This window comes from Anomaloglossus baeobatrachus, chromosome 2 (genome assembly GCF_048569485.1).
Source record: "Anomaloglossus baeobatrachus isolate aAnoBae1 chromosome 2, aAnoBae1.hap1, whole genome shotgun sequence".
Lineage (NCBI taxonomy): Eukaryota > Metazoa > Chordata > Amphibia > Anura > Aromobatidae > Anomaloglossus > Anomaloglossus baeobatrachus.
Window position 1 is genome coordinate 530,258,692 of NC_134354.1, and position 15,924 is coordinate 530,274,615.

The 15,924-nt window shown below is 43.3% G+C and overlaps 1 protein-coding gene across 1 annotated transcript in view; it reads right to left on the reverse strand.

Moving 5' to 3' along the window:
* GABRB3 (gamma-aminobutyric acid type A receptor subunit beta3) overlaps positions 1 to 15,924 on the reverse strand; it is a 364,589-nt gene that overhangs the window by 139,233 nt on the left and 209,432 nt on the right. The window contains exon 4 of the mRNA XM_075336609.1: positions 6,226 to 6,446. Coding sequence (XP_075192724.1) covers positions 6,226 to 6,446 — 221 coding nt within the window. The remainder of the gene's footprint in view (positions 1 to 6,225; positions 6,447 to 15,924) is intronic.

Genomic DNA, 15,924 nt, shown 5'->3' on the forward strand with positions numbered 1-15,924 from the left:
TATTATAAGGGCCTGATAACATGTAGAGTGGGCTTATCATACTGTGTATAGGGAGCAGTGGGCCCATCATATTTGTATAGGAGAGCTATGGGCCCATTATAATTTGAATAGGGGAGGTGTGGGCTCATCATACTGTGTATAGAGGAGCTGTGGGCCCATTATACTGTGTATAGTGGAGTTGTGGGCCCATTATACTGTGTATAGGGAAGTTGTGGGCCCATTACACTGTATAGGGAGTTGTGGGCGCATTACACTGTGTATAGGGAGCTGTGGGCTCATTACACTGTGTATAGGGAGCTGTGGGCTCATTATACTGTGTATAGGGAGCTGTGGGCTCATCATACTGTGTATAGGGAGTTGTGGGCCCATCATACTGTGTATAGGAAAGCTGTGGGCCCTTTATAATTTGTATAGGAGAGGTGTGGACCCATCATACTGTGTATAGGGAAGTTGTGGGCCCATTATACTTTATAGGGAGCTGTCAGCTCATCATACTCTGTATAGAGAACTGTGGGGACATCATACTTTGTATAGATAGCTATGGGGACCATCATATTGGGTACCTGGGAGACTCAGGAGACATTTTTAAATGTTAAGTAGTGGACACTTAAGAAGCATTATTGTTATAGGGGCACTCAGGGTATTGCGATAGTCACAGGCACACTGGGGGCTTTGTACATTCTAGGGCCAAAATGTGGACACTTTTCTAGGGTATTTACCAAGGGCAATAATAATTTTGAGGGGCCAATTTTACCATCTAGAGAGCACAAATGAGGCATTATTACCATGTGGCGGTACAGTGGGGGCATTAGTATGTGGGGCGGTAAGAGGAGCACTGTTATTGTACCACACAGCAGGTGCAGTAATAGGGGCACATATGGCAGCAGTGGCTCAGTATTGGGGTATCAGGAGGATAAGGGGTTTGTGCAGGTCAGGAATAGATGGAGTCGGGGCTGGAAATCTGTGAAGTCAGATGAGTCTGTGTTGTAATTTCTGCAGACGAGCCCTGGCTAGAGAAGTCGTCATGTCGGGCTGGGCCAGAAACAAAAGACAAGAAAAGTGAATGACTCCATAAGAAAGAACATTAGCTGTAAGTCACCACCTATAACTGTACTATAATCTCTCACATGTACTGCAGGACTGATATCTACCACTATATTGTCACCATATGGCGGTAATATTAGTGTTCGCCTTTGTATAGATTTATTTTCAGTAACAGCGGGGTCATCTGCTGAGGTTCGTCTATACCCATTATTAAGGCGTGATACTATAGTTGTTACCAGGTTAGGGGCCCATTCAGATGTTTCGCCCCCTGAGCCGAACTACTAGCTACGCCACTGATATCTACCCTAACATTTTATCAATAGAAACGTCAGCTCAGGGTACAGAACAAAAGATATTTTTTTCACCCCAAAATGTTATTAAAAAAACAAGCAACTAAGCAACTTTGTTAATGTTGTAATCTTACTGACCTGGTGAATGTGGTCATTAGGTCATTTTTACCACAGCCAAAGTTTTACAAAAGCAAAACCGCAAAAACCAGGGGGGGGTTCACAATTTCACTACAGTTGGAATTTTTTTCCCCTGTGTTTCATTATATCAGATGGTCAAATTAATGATGTCATTCACACTACCTCTCATCCCACAAAAAAAAACAGCTCTAATATGGTCGGCTGAAAAATAAAAATGTTATGATTCTTGAAAGCTCAAAACTGAAAAATGTCCTGGTCTTTGAAGGGTTAAAATGCAGGGTTATCCTTACTTCAGAATAACACAGTTTTTGAATTATCATGAACAATTAATATCAAAGTGTTAATAGTTTTTTTAAAAGGAGACACATTGTACATATGGGTGCTAACAGCTTCACTTCTGCGGGAACACACAATCTTATTACACCTAATTGCATATTTTTTCACCGAAGAGATAATTAGGCCAATGCTTAAACACAATGTACTGGAGAAAGCCCCAAACCACACAAACACAAGATGCATGACTGCACATATTACATACTTATAGAGTTACATAGGTTTAAAAAAGACACATGTTAATTAGGTTCGATCTTTCTCGATCATTAGTTGCCAGATAAACATAACCCTATATGCCATTTGACTGACATAGTATCACTATCTCTTTGAGTAGGAAATTCCATATTTTTACTAACTATAAAGAAATCTTTCCTATACTTATGTCTAAATGCCTTTTATCCACTTAAATAAATATTCCTGGTCCTTGTAAAGTCCATGAAAAAAATAAATCATGAACCAACTGTTTACAGTGACTACATGTACATTTAAATCAGAACATGTCTTCTTTCAAAATTGGTTGGGCAATATTTTAAGTAACCAGGATCTAAGGGTTAAAGGGGTTGTCCCCTACTTTGACATTGATGGCCTATCCTTAGGATAGGTCAACAATGTCTGATCGCCTAGGGTCCGGCACACTGCACCCCCGCCGATCACCTGTTTTTGGTCATGGCGGCAGCAGAGGAGGCAGCCGGAAATGCTCAGTTCCGGCACTGCTACATCTTCTGATAACGGCCACGGCCGGGTATTGTAATCTGACTCCTATTGATTAGAATGGGAGGCAGATGTACAGTATCTGGCCATGGCCACTATCAAAAGACGGAGCAGCGCCGGAACTCAGTGACCAAAAACAGCTGATCAGCGGGAGTGTGGAATGTCAGACCCCTTCCATTCAGACATTGATGACCTATCCTAAGGATAAGCCATCAATGTCAAAGTAGTGGACAACCCTTTTAAGGTTTCTATTTTTGGAGAGTGACATGGCATATCTGGCATATCAGTGTGAGGAGACTTAAATGCCTTGCATGCCTCTCTGGGAAGTTAAATATGCAAACTGACTCTTCATAGAGAAAGAGGACTTTAATTCGTTCTAGTTCCACCTCTTGGAAGAAGCAATACTAAAAGTCCCTTTATTGAGCCTTGCCATATGACTTAGGATATATGCCAAACCAGAATCTCAATTTGCAGACACAGTGTGTTGGGGTATTGCCTTTCATCAGTGCAAAGTATTAGATCTGTTTTGGCTAATTGAGAGACTAAAGGGTGCTTTACACGCTGCGACATTGCTACCAATATATCTTCGGGGTCACGTCGTTAGTGACGCATATCCGGTGCCGGTAGCGACATCGCAGCATGTAAAACCTCCGAGCGACCTAAAACGATCGCAAAAGAGGTAAAAATAGTTGGTATTGGAGAGGTTGCTCCAACACCAAAAATCGTTGACAGGTGATTAGCGATGTTGTTCGTCGTTCCTGCGGCAGCAAGCATCGCTATGTGTGACACCGCAGGAACGACGAACATCTCCTTACCTGCGTCCACCGGCAATGCGGACAGAAGGAGGTGGGCGGGATGTTACGTCCCACTCATCTCCGCCCCTCCTCTGCTATTGGTCAGCCACTTAGTGACGTCGCGGTGACATCGCTGTGACGCTGAACGCACCTCCCCCTTGAAGGAGGGATTGTTCGGCAGTCACAGCGACGTTGCTAAGCAGGTATGTGCATGTGACGCTGCCGTAGTGATAATGTTCGCTACGGCAGCGTTCACCACATATCGCTGGAACGACGGGGGCGGGTGCTATCGCTCGCGTCATCGCTAGCAATCGCTAGCGATGTCGCAACGTGTAAAGTACCCTTTACACTGGGATCTAAGGAGTAAGGTTTATCCTTGTGGAGAGTGACATGCCAGGTCTGACAAGAGAGCATGAGGGGACTTAAATGCCTTACATGCCCCTCTGGGAAATTAAAATTGCTTCTTCAGAGAGGAAGAAGACTTCATCTCTAATTCCATCTATTGGAAGTAGCAATCCTAAAAGTCAATAGGAGTTTTTGGCTTAGTATATATCCTAAGTCATATGGCAAGGCTCGTTAAAGGATCAATACTGACTTTTAGAATTGTACTTCAAATACATGTTGAATTTAAAACAAAAGTATCACCAAGTTTTTATTACTCTGATTCTAATGATGTATAAATTACTGGGCTTCTGGTTGTATTTTTTATCAAATCGCTATTTTATTTGTGTAAATTTAATATTTTACTGTGTACACTGTGCATAGGCAGAACGATGCTAATCCGTGTTGGAGGCGGGATTATACAGAGCTCATAAATATAAAGGAGCACATGTCAGTAGATTTATTAATCCTCTAGAGATAAGATCACTGTTTTATGAGCAAGAGATTATCAAAATTGCAGTAAGCAGCTCAATAAGGGACATACTGTATCACAGGGTTTCTGCCCATAGATTCTGTTGCTCTCAAATTAGGTGGCAAAAGCCTGGTGACAGATTTCCTTAAAGGTTTACAGCTTTGGTTACAGTATGCTTCTTAACAAAAGATTCAGACTCTTTTCTGATTTTACGTGAATGACGTAGGATATACAGTCAGGGCCAGAAATATTTGGACAGTGACACAAGTTTTGTTATTTTAGCTGTTTACAAAAATATGTTCAGAAATACAATTATATATATAATATGGGCTGCAAGTGCACACTCCCAGCTGCAATATGAGAGTTTTCACATCCAAATCGGAGAAAGGGTTTAGGAATCATAGCTCTGTAATGCATAGCCTCCTCTTTTTCAAGGGACCAAAAGTAATTGGACAAGGGACTCTAAGGGCTGCAATTAACTCTGAAGGCGTCTCCCTCATTAACCTGTAATCAATGAAGTAGTTAAAAGGTCTGGGGTTGATTACAGGTGTGTGGTTTTGCATTTGGAAGCTGTTGTTGTGACCAGACAACATGCGGTCTAAGGAACTCTCAATTGAGGTGAAGCAGAACATCCTGAGGCTGAAAAAAAAGAAAAAATCCATCAGAGAGATAGCAGACATGCTTGGAGTAGCAAAATCAACAGTCGGGTTCTGAGAAAAAAGGAATTGACTGGTGAGCTTGGGAACTCAAAAAGGCCTGGGCATCCACGGATGACAACAGTGGTGGATGATCGCCGCATACTTTCTTTGGTGAAGAAGAACCCGTTCACAACATCAACTGAAGTCCAGAACACTCTCAGTGAAGTAGGTGTATCTGTCTCTAAGTCAACAGTGAAGAGAAGACTCCATGAAAGTAAATACAAAGGGTTCACATCTAGATGCAAACCATTCATCAATTCCAAAAATAGACAGGCCAGAGTTAAGTTTGCTGAAAAACACCTCATGAAGCCAGCTCAGTTCTGGAAAAGTATTCTATGGACAGATGAGACAAAGATCAACCTGTACCAGAATGATGGGAAGAAAAAAGTTTGGAGAAGAAAGGGAACGGCACATGATCCAAGGCACACCACATCCTCTGTAAAACATGGTGGAGGCAACGTGATGGCATGGGCATGCATGGCTTTCAATGGCACTGGGTCACTTGTGGTTATTGATGACATTAGAGCAGACAAGAGTAGCCGGATGAATTCTGAAGTGTACCGGGATATACTTTCAGCCCAGATTCAGCCAAATGCCGCAAAGTTGATCGGACGGCGCTTCATAGTACAGATGGACAATGACCCCAAGCATACAGCCAAAGCTACCCAGGAGTTCATGAGTGCAAAAAAGTGGAACATTCTGCAATGGCCAAGTCAATCTCCAGATCTTAACCCAATTGAGCATGCATTTCACTTGCTCAAATCCAGACTTAAGACGGAAAGACCCACAAACAAGCAAGACCTGAAGGCTGCGGCTGTAAAGGCCTGGCAAAGCATTAAGAAGGAGGAAACCCAGCGTTTGGTGATGTCCATGGGTTCCAGACTTAAGGCAGTGATTGCCTCCAAAGGATTCGCAACAAAATATTGAAAATAAAAATATTTTGTTTGGGTTTGGTTTATTTGTCCAATTACTTTTGACCTCCTAAAATGTGGAGTGTTTGTAAAGAAATGTGTACAATTCCTACAATTTCTATCAGATATTTTTGTTCAAACCTTCAAATTAAACGTTACAATCTGCACTTGAATTCTGTTGTAGAGGTTTCATTTCAAATCCAATGTGGTGGCATGCAGAGCCCAACTCGCGAAAATTGTGTCACTGTCCAAATATTTCTGGACCTAACTGTATAAGCAGGATCTAGAAGAAAATCATGGACTTTCTGTTCAATCAAGAATATGAACAATGAATAAGTATGATAGCCAGTGTCAACAACAACAAAACAAATAAAAAATATTTACTGATATATAAAATTACGGTAATTAAATTCTAGAAATATAGTAATTAGAGCCTGGTAAAGCCTTCCTTACCTTAAGCCATACAGAACAGTCCCATCTGGGTGCAGGCGGATCATCCGATTTTTTACAGTAACACCGTGTACAAAAGACTTTTTGTCATTCAGAAAATAAGTGTCAGGAACCCACAGCTGATCTGCCACTCGGTTGTCAAGTGTGAGGTTGAGGGGGATTCCTGTATAAGCTAATCTCTTGTCCCTCCAGTATTGCTGAAAATACATTGTCAAAGTATAATCCTGTAAAGAAAAAAGACATAACATTTAATACAGCCTTAACCTGGATTTACATATTTCATAATACTAATCCCAGTTTGCATGTATATTAATGCAGATTTTAACATACAATTACAACATGAATTTCAATTTGTAGGGACACTGTGAATTACTATGTAGTATGCAATTTTCTTACTGACCCTTGTTGTGTTAAAGGGAACCTGTCACCAGATTTGCGACTATAAGCTGTGGCCACCACCACGGGCTCTTATATACAGCATTCTAACATGCTGTATATAAAAGCCCAGGACCCTGTGTAGAACATAAAAAAACACTTTATAATACTTAAATGGTCACTGCAGTGGAGTTGGGCCATAAGGGCGTCTCCGTTGTCCGGTGCTGGCGCCTCCTCTTTCAGCCTTCTTCATCCTCCTTCTGAAGCCTGTGAGCATGATGCGTCTACGTCATACATACTCGCCAGTCTCGTGCAGGCGCACTACAATACTTTGATCTGCTCAAAGTGCGCCTGTGCAGGACCTCAATGCTGGCGAGTGTGGATGACGTAGGACACATCATGCACCCGAGTTTCAGAAGAAGGACAACAAAGATGACCGAAAGAGGAGGCACCGGCACTGGAGGACGTAGACGCCCGTATGACCCAACTCCACCACAGCGACCGTTTAGGTAAGTATTATAAAGCAATTTTTACATTCTACACAGTGGCCTGGGCTCTTATATACAGTATGTTAGAATGCTGTATATAAGAGCCCACTGGTGGTGGCCGCAGCTTATATGCCCCAAAACTGGTGACAGGTTCCCTTTAAGTTCCCACAATAAGTTTTTGTTCACTTTTTCACCCTTCGGATTTTCACCATGCAAAAAAAGTAGAGTCTTACAGTTTCAGCAGGGGATGTGATTTATAGAAATCTTTCTGCTTAGCTTTTTTTACACTGTGTAAACCAAGCTGTGACACATTTTTGAATTTCGCAACATTTCATTTTCCCTTGCGAGTACGCAGAGTATGGATTTTCCCCGTAAAATTGCATTAAATGAGGACAATCTGCAATTAAAAATGCACATGTTTTTAGTGGATTTCCTCTGTCGAAACATACTAAAAATACATGTATTCAACACATGACTGTATTAGTAAAGTTTTGTCAAAAGCAAAGCAGAGTAATTTAAAACATGGCATATCAAAATGAGACCCCAAAAAACTCAGCACCAAAAACTAGATAAAAAAGCATGTAAAATGACCATCTCTACTCTCATTTACTGTATCCTCACACATCCCTTGTAGACTGAACCCTCGCGGGCAGGGTCCTCTATCTTCCTGTACTAGTCTGTGCCTTGTTTTGTTTATGATTATTGTACTTGTCCCTACTATATGTACCCCTTTCCACATGTAAAGCACCATGGAACAAATGGCGCTATAATAATAATAATAATAATAATAAAAAAGACCATAAATATCAATTAAATAAAAAAACGCAGGACAACTAATTTATCTAAAAGGTGCAGAAAGTCTGCAACATCAAAAACTCACCAAAAATCATGAAGAGAGGTTAAGCGGTTAACCCATTACCTACTACTTGCCCAAATCTGGCCACAGCGGCTGAGGGATCCAGACCGCCCCCGCTCGCGGTGAGCACTCCACTGTCACCAACCCCATCCTCGGCGGACATCGAGCTGCCCACTACTACCCCGGCAGCGGAACCTACGGTGCTTTCGTATGACGCCCCAGCTGCAGAAACCCCGGTTCTGTCCCTCAACCCGGCCGCATCACCGGGCCCGTGTTCAGAGGCGGAGCACCCGGACCCTGCAACCCCGACTGCGGAGCAGTCGATTCTTCAATCTGCAAAGGTGGAAGTGGAGCCTAGAGATCCACCAGTTCCACTGCCGCACGGTGACCCAACGACTGTTGGGGCCGCAAGAGTCCACTTAAAGCCAGAGCCAGCTAGGGAGCTGAGGCTGGACACTGACGCCCCCTACTGGGAACGACACAACCAGAAGTTACAGATGGAGATGACAACCCAAGATCCGCGACGATGGGAGATTGCTGTCCGCACCAACCAAAAGAAGTTGAAAGAGTGGGGCTGTTGTGCCCTGGAGGTAGACCAGCATGTTTTGAGTTATAGCAAAGTCATGCTGGCCTCTGCAGCCGGGCGTCCGCGATGATGGTAGCGGTACAGGTCAAATGTGTGAAGTACAGGTATCTGTGTTTATTGTTTTCCATAGTTTATTATTTTCCATATAGAAAATGTTAGTAAATAAGTGTCTAATCAACCAGTTTAAATGAAAAGAGTGAAAGTTACCTGATTTACAAGAAGATTGTTAAAAAATGTGTACACCCGGTACATGGACTTCGTTGAGTTTATATATATAGTAAGAATGGACTACGGTCACAGGACTGGTTGTGACCATCACGAACTTGCGTTTTTGTACATAGTTGCACCTTCTGTGCCCACCAGAGTCGTCTATCACAATGCCCAAGACCTTAACCTAGTCACGGACCCACCACAGGTATGCAGCGGGTCAGGCTGTTTGGGTGGCGGGTTAATGGGATCCGGGACATTGGGACTGGAGTGTCGTGGGAAGAGGCTGCAATGGAGCAGGTTGAGTCTCCGCTACCACTGAAACCAGTAGCGCCCCACCATTGAGAAGATGAACTCTACAATGTTGAGTAACATTTAAGTGATGAGTCTTCCCTGATGTGGGTTGTATGTGTAAATAAATGTTTTACCTTTTTCCTTACCTTTTTCTACAGTTTAAAAAAAAAAATAATTTCTGATGTCCTGTAGCTCGGGGACGAGCTATGTTTAACCAAGGGGGAATGTGACGCCCTGGCCTAACAGGTCGTCACAGGGTACTGTGCAATCTGCCCTTCTGTTTAATATCCACATCCTACTTGGTTACGGGTCCCTAACCTTTGGTGTTGCCAAGAACAGCTAATCAAAATCCTAGGAACACTCTGCACCACACCCACCAGACACACCAGTGGACGGCCTGAGTGGAATAGAGTCACCCACTTGGGGGGTTGGTTAAAAGGGGTCAGGAGTGTCAGGAGAGAGCAGTGTAGTGTTGGAGGAGAGAGAGAGAGGTCAGGAGCTGGGCTCCTTGGAACTACTAGGTAGCAGACGTTGGTCTGGGCCTGGTAGGAGCTGGACCCTGGTCGCAGGGGATCGTGACAAGGGGCACGGACAGTCGAGGAGGACAGCTAGCAGCCTTGTGCCATCACCGGGCAGGGGCCAGAGCATGACGGGGCACGTGGACCCTAGGTCAGGGAGTAGCTTCATGCGTCCTGACAATTTACCCGACGAGGACGGAGCCTTCAAGATCCGTTCTCCACCCACTCCAAAATCGGGGTACTAGCGCAACGAGGGGGATAGGACTTTCCACACATACGGTCCAGAAAATCCCAAGCGTGAACCCTGAGAGCAAGCTCCCTCAGTTAGCCATAATGGGGAGGGGGACCCGATTAGTTTCAGACTAAAGGGACCAATTAGAAGACAAAGTGCCATGGGAAAAGGTCAAGGACTAACAGGCAACACCAATAGAAATGGGACTAAGGTGTGCTCCCCCTCAGTGGCAGCGGTGTCCAGAACTTTGGTTTACTAAAGTTGTCGGTGTCAGCATTATTGGACTGAGTGAGTACGCAAGTGACCCTTACCATCCCAACGGCACATCCCCGTCACTATCACCGAGTCCCGGGGCATCTCCCCTACCCGTGGAGGGGTTAAACACCTGGCTGCCCACACTATCGCCACCGGGTACTCACAACCGCAGCGGTGGTACTCCACCTTACCACGCACCATGGGTGGTGTCACGAACTTTCCACACCATCCCCTGTACATAACCCCCCTTCGTTTAAGGAGCCGCATGACCCTCGGGTCCAGAGCCCTCTCGAGCCACCGCGGAACCGGATCCGAGCAGCCCGGCTGCTGACGCAGGGGCGACACACATCCATCTGGCCCATCAAGAGTCAATCTCATTTCATCAGTCCATAAAACCTTTGAAAAATCAATCTTAAGATATTTCTTGGCCCAGTCTTGACATTTTAGCTTATGTTTCTTGTTCAAAGGTGGTCGTTTTTCAGCCTTCCTTACCTTGGCCATGTCCCTGAGTATGGCACACCTTGTGCTTTTTGATACTCCAGTAACATTGCAGCTCTGAAATATGGTCAAACTGGTGGCAAATGGCATCTTGGCAGCTTCACGATTGATTTTCCTCAATTCATGGGCAGTTATTTTGCGCCTTTTTTGCCCAACACGCTTCTTGCGACCCTGTTGGCTATTTGCCATGAAACACTTGATTGTTCTGTGATCACGCTTCAAAAGTTTGGCAATTTCAAGACTGCTGCTTCCCTCTGCAAGACATCTCACAATTTTGGACTTTTCAGAGCCCGTCAAATCTCTCTTCTGACCCATTTTGCCAAAGGAAAATAAGTTGCCTAATAATTAAGCACACCTTATATAGGGTGTTGATGTCATTACACCACACCCCTCCTCATTACAGAGATGCACACCACCTGATTTACTTAATTGGTAGTTGGCTCTCAAGCCTATACAGCTTGGAGTAGGACAAGTATAAAAAGTATCATGTGATCAAAATACTCATTTGCCTAATAATTCTGCACACGGTGTATTGATTCAAATGTTCTGTGTTCATGGGGCAACCCCCTTGATGTGCTGCTGAGAGTTGGACGAGCATCAAACTACTATTAATTCCTGATCCAAGTGATAGTCCGCCAAAAATCTGATATTAAAAAACCCTTCTAGGATTCATTCAGATGAAAGTATTGAACATCTTTGTAGTGTCTATATGCAAAATTTATTTGTTTACACACAGACAAATTGTCTGTGTATCAAAAATCTCAGCAGGCATTATGGTACCCATTTTGGGTGAGGCTCACCATTATAAGTCAAGGGGTCAATTAAAACCTGATCACATTCCTATGTCATGTGTTTTTCACTCTTATTTATTAAAATTTTCATGTAAAAAACAAATGCTATACAGATAGCCAAAATGAACATACAGATTGAATATGGATGACAACATGGATGGAAAATCGTTTCGTTTTTTTCTGGACATAAAACAAATAATTCTGATATGCTTTTGTAGACCCAGCCTTAGGCCTGCAACACACATCCGTGCCGCCGGCACGTGTTTGTCATTTTTTATACATGCCGCCGGCACAGAGACACGTTAAGCAATGCTACCCTATTGTAGCAGGCACACACACGTAAAACCACACGGAATGTGTGTCCGTGTGCGTTTGTACTTGTGTGCGTTTTTCAAAGCGCTGACATGTCAGTGTTTTCTCCCGCAGCACGGGTGTCACACGGCCCGCACCTGTACCACATGGGTGTAGTGTGGATGCGGTCCCGTGTGACACGCGCCGGAGAAAAAACACATGTCAGTGGAAAAAAAAAAAAACATTTACTCACCTTCTCCAGCCCTCCTGTCTCTGCCGCTACTGCCACTTGCTGTCGACTGCCGCTCATTAATCTCATAGAATATTCACTTCACTGCCTGGCAGCAGCAGCAGCGGGGAGACGGGAGGGCTGGAGACTGAGGATCAACACCACGGACAGCAGGAAGAACCAGGTGAGCATGTTAATTACCGGTTCTACGTGTGCTATTGCGTATAGCACACGTAGAACACACGTGTCCCGCACGTACCAGAGACACGTACTTACCTGCACGCAACATGCAGGGGAAATACGTGTCTCTTGGCACGTGCATGATTTTCATGTGAATGTGGCAGAGGCCTGAGGCTACATCCCCATGATAAATATCGGTCAGTTTTTGATGTTGAAGATTTGCTGATTTCTGCAACAATTAGCTACATTTCTGGAGTGTTTTTCATTGTGTTTCTGAGTATGTTTTTCAAATGCATTTGACTTTTAAAAAAATGGATCCGGCTGAAATCAGTTTTTTAAAAATGGACAAAACAGTTGTCTCTGCAGATCTTTTTTGCCACCAGATCTCTGCAGGATCCATTCTAGCTGATGATTCCTGGACATTTAAACACAGCCTGTCAATGCTAAGCAATCATGAAAGCTGTGCTATAATTAGATGATAGGGACAGTAAGGACCTATGTCCTGTAGGCAATTTTGATAAACGAAGCAAAAATGTAGCAATAAAGTGGCACGCGTCATTTTAATTAATTAAGCTGAAACTTATTGATACTGTATATTCATTTATATTAGAATTTGACATTTCTGTCACTATTGACAAATATGAGTCAATGTTGTAACAGCCAATAGTGGATAATTGGAGATATCAAATAGAATTAACCCCTTCTTGACTGGGTTGCTTTATGTTGTTGTGTTTTTCTTTTTCCTTACCTTTCTTCAGAGAGCCATACCTTATTTTATTTTACTATCAACATAGTTGTAAGTGGGCTTCATTTTTGTGAGTTGAGTTGCCATTTTGAACTATTATTTATTTTTAGAGCACCATTGATTCCATGGTGCTGTACAGGTCAAAAGGGGTTTACATACAAAATACAAATATAAAAGACAATGAACAAAACAAACATTGACAGACCGGTACAGATAGGAGCCAGCCCTGGCCTTTGCGGGCATATGGTCTACAGGATAATGCGGTACCTACAGTGGTGAGGTAACAGCGGGGTCATTGTAGGCTGAAAGCTTTCTGAAGAGATGGGTTTTCAAGCTCCAGCTGAAAATTCCAGATGTGGTGAATAATCAGACATTTAGGGGCACAGAATTCCAGAGGATGAGGGATACTCGAGAGAAGTCTTGGAGGCCATTGTGTGAGGAATGATATTTATTTTCCCCTTACCATTCAATATACAGTATCGAAAAATGGGAAGTGAAATTACAAAAAAATACAATTCCATCATAGCTTTCAGGCCCCCTTCACACGTCAGTGATTCTGGAACGTATGTGCTTTTTTTTAGACCCCTTTCACATGTCAGTGATTCTGGTACGTTTGTGCTTTTTTTTAAACGTACCAGAATCACTGACATACGCAGACCCATTATAATGAATGGGTCTGCTCACACGTCAGTGAGTTTTCACTGCACGTGTCTCTGTGCAGCGTACCCGCGTGTGCGTGATTGCTGCACGGAGACATGTCTTTTTTTTTCTGGCATCACTGATGTTCCACGGACCACGCAGTGCTGTGGTCCGTGAAACACGTGCCAGAAAAAAACGTGCTTTTAAAATAAAAAACATTTTAACTCACCCGGCGTCCAGCGATGTCCTCTGCAGCCCGTTCTCCCTGCTGCTTCTAAGCCGGCTGATTACTGTCGCGCATATTCATTATGCGCGACACAGCCAACCCGGAAGCAGCTGCTGCGGGGGTCACCGCCGGCCGGATGCTGCGTCGCGGGAGCGATCAGCACCATGGACAGCGGGAGCGGGCGCAGGTGAGTGAATCTCTAAGTGCAATCACGGGCCACGGAGAACGGAGCCCGGATTGCACTTAGACAACCCACGTGTGCCGTGATTTTCGGCACACGCAGGCACATGTGCGTGTTTTACACGCCAGTGAAAAACGTCTGTGTTTTTCACTGACGTGTGAAACGGGCCTTATACATACCAGAATCACTGACATATGCAGACGCATTATAATCAATGGGTCTGCTCACACATCAGTGATTTTTCACTGAACGTGTCTCCGTGCAGCGTACACGCGTGTCCGTGATTCTGTATGGAGACCAGTCCATTTTTTCCTGACATCACTGATGACCCATGGACCACACTATGGTGTGATCTGTGTGTGATCCGTGAAACACGTACCAGAAAAACACTGACATATAAAATAATAAACATTTTCAACTAAGCTTTCCAGCGATGCACTGTGCAGCCTCCGCTCTCTGCAGCTCCTGCCCGGCTCATGAATATTCACGAAAGCAGGAACAGCCGACCCGGAAGTAGCTGCAGAGAGCGGTGGGCGGACGCTGCAAAGCCGAGGAGTTCAGCACCATGGACAGCAGTAGTGAAGGCAGGTGAGTAATGTCCATTTGCAATCACTGATCACAGATTGCACATGTACAACCCACGTGTGCCATGAATCACGGAACACAGAGGGACATGTGCGTGTTTTACACGTCAGTGAAGAACGTCAGTGTTTTTCACTGATGTGTGAAGGGGGCCTCAGTGTGTTAATGTTATGACATTCATTGTACAGTAAAAATGACCTCGCAATATGATTCATTATGTCACTACAATTGTGGTTATACAAAATATAGTTTTCTTATTTAATTGATGAAAAAAAAAATCTGAAATTTGTGCTGCTGTATTCTGTTGCCTGTAACTTTTTATTATTTTTTGTCAATGAAGATATAGGAGGGCTTCTTTTCTGCAAAGCAAGCTGACATTTGCATTGATAGCATTATGGGGTACATATGACATTTTGACAGTTGTTTATTGCATATTTTATTGGTATGTAGTGACTAAAAAAGGACAATTCTGGCATTTCTCCTGTTTTCTCATAGAAGTGTTTTCTAGTGATGAGCGAGCACTACCATGCACGGCTGCTCAGTACATGAAACAAGTGTTTGGGCATTACTAGAGTATAATGGTAGCATGGTAATGCTCGCTTATCAATAGTGTTTACCATACAGGATAATTCATTTTATATATTTTTTTTTTTCTAGGTTGGACTTTTATGGACTTGGCAATATCAAAAGTGCATTTTTTTCTATTTTTTAATTTTATTACCATTAAAGAAAGAAAAGAGTGTGATATTTTTTATAAAATTACAGATTTATGTTTTCTTTATTTCCAGTCTCTCACCTGCCACTGTCTGATATCTTGCTCTATATAATGTAATACAAATATATTCCACTAGATTGTGTTTGGGGGAGTTTATGCATTAGTGGTGACAGACGCTAAGATTGAATGAGAGGGCAAAACCATGATAAACGAGAAACAGGCAGTTCCCAAAATGTCCTAAAAAAATTTGTAGTATACAATTGTCCAAAAGGTTTTGGCATGCTAAAGATATCACATGATTACAAATAAGAGTACTTGGACACTCCTGAAAATTAACTCCATCTTTCCTCCGCCAAACGTTATAGGTGGCACAATGCCGACAGGTAGATATTATTCTCCTGGTATTCTCCAAACCCAGATAAGTCCATAAGATTGCAAGATAGAAAAGCATGATTTATCACTTCACAGAACATATTTTCCATTTTCACTGGTGCAGAGTCAAGGAGTGGCATGCCTAACACTACTCCATCCGATGCTTGGCACTCTGCTTGGTGATGGAAAACCTGCATGAAGCTACTTGGTTATGGAAACCCATTGGTTGAAGCTCCAGGTGAACAGTTGGTGGCTTTTATGCACTATGTGCTTCATAGCACTCAGTGACCATGATCTGTAACTGTATGTGGTCTGTCACTCCGTGGCTTAGTTATTATGATTCCTAAATGCTCCCACATTTCAACAATACTACTAGTAGTTGATTGTGGAATATTTAGGTATAGGTGAACTCTTTAGAATGACTCAACTTAAGGCTAATTCT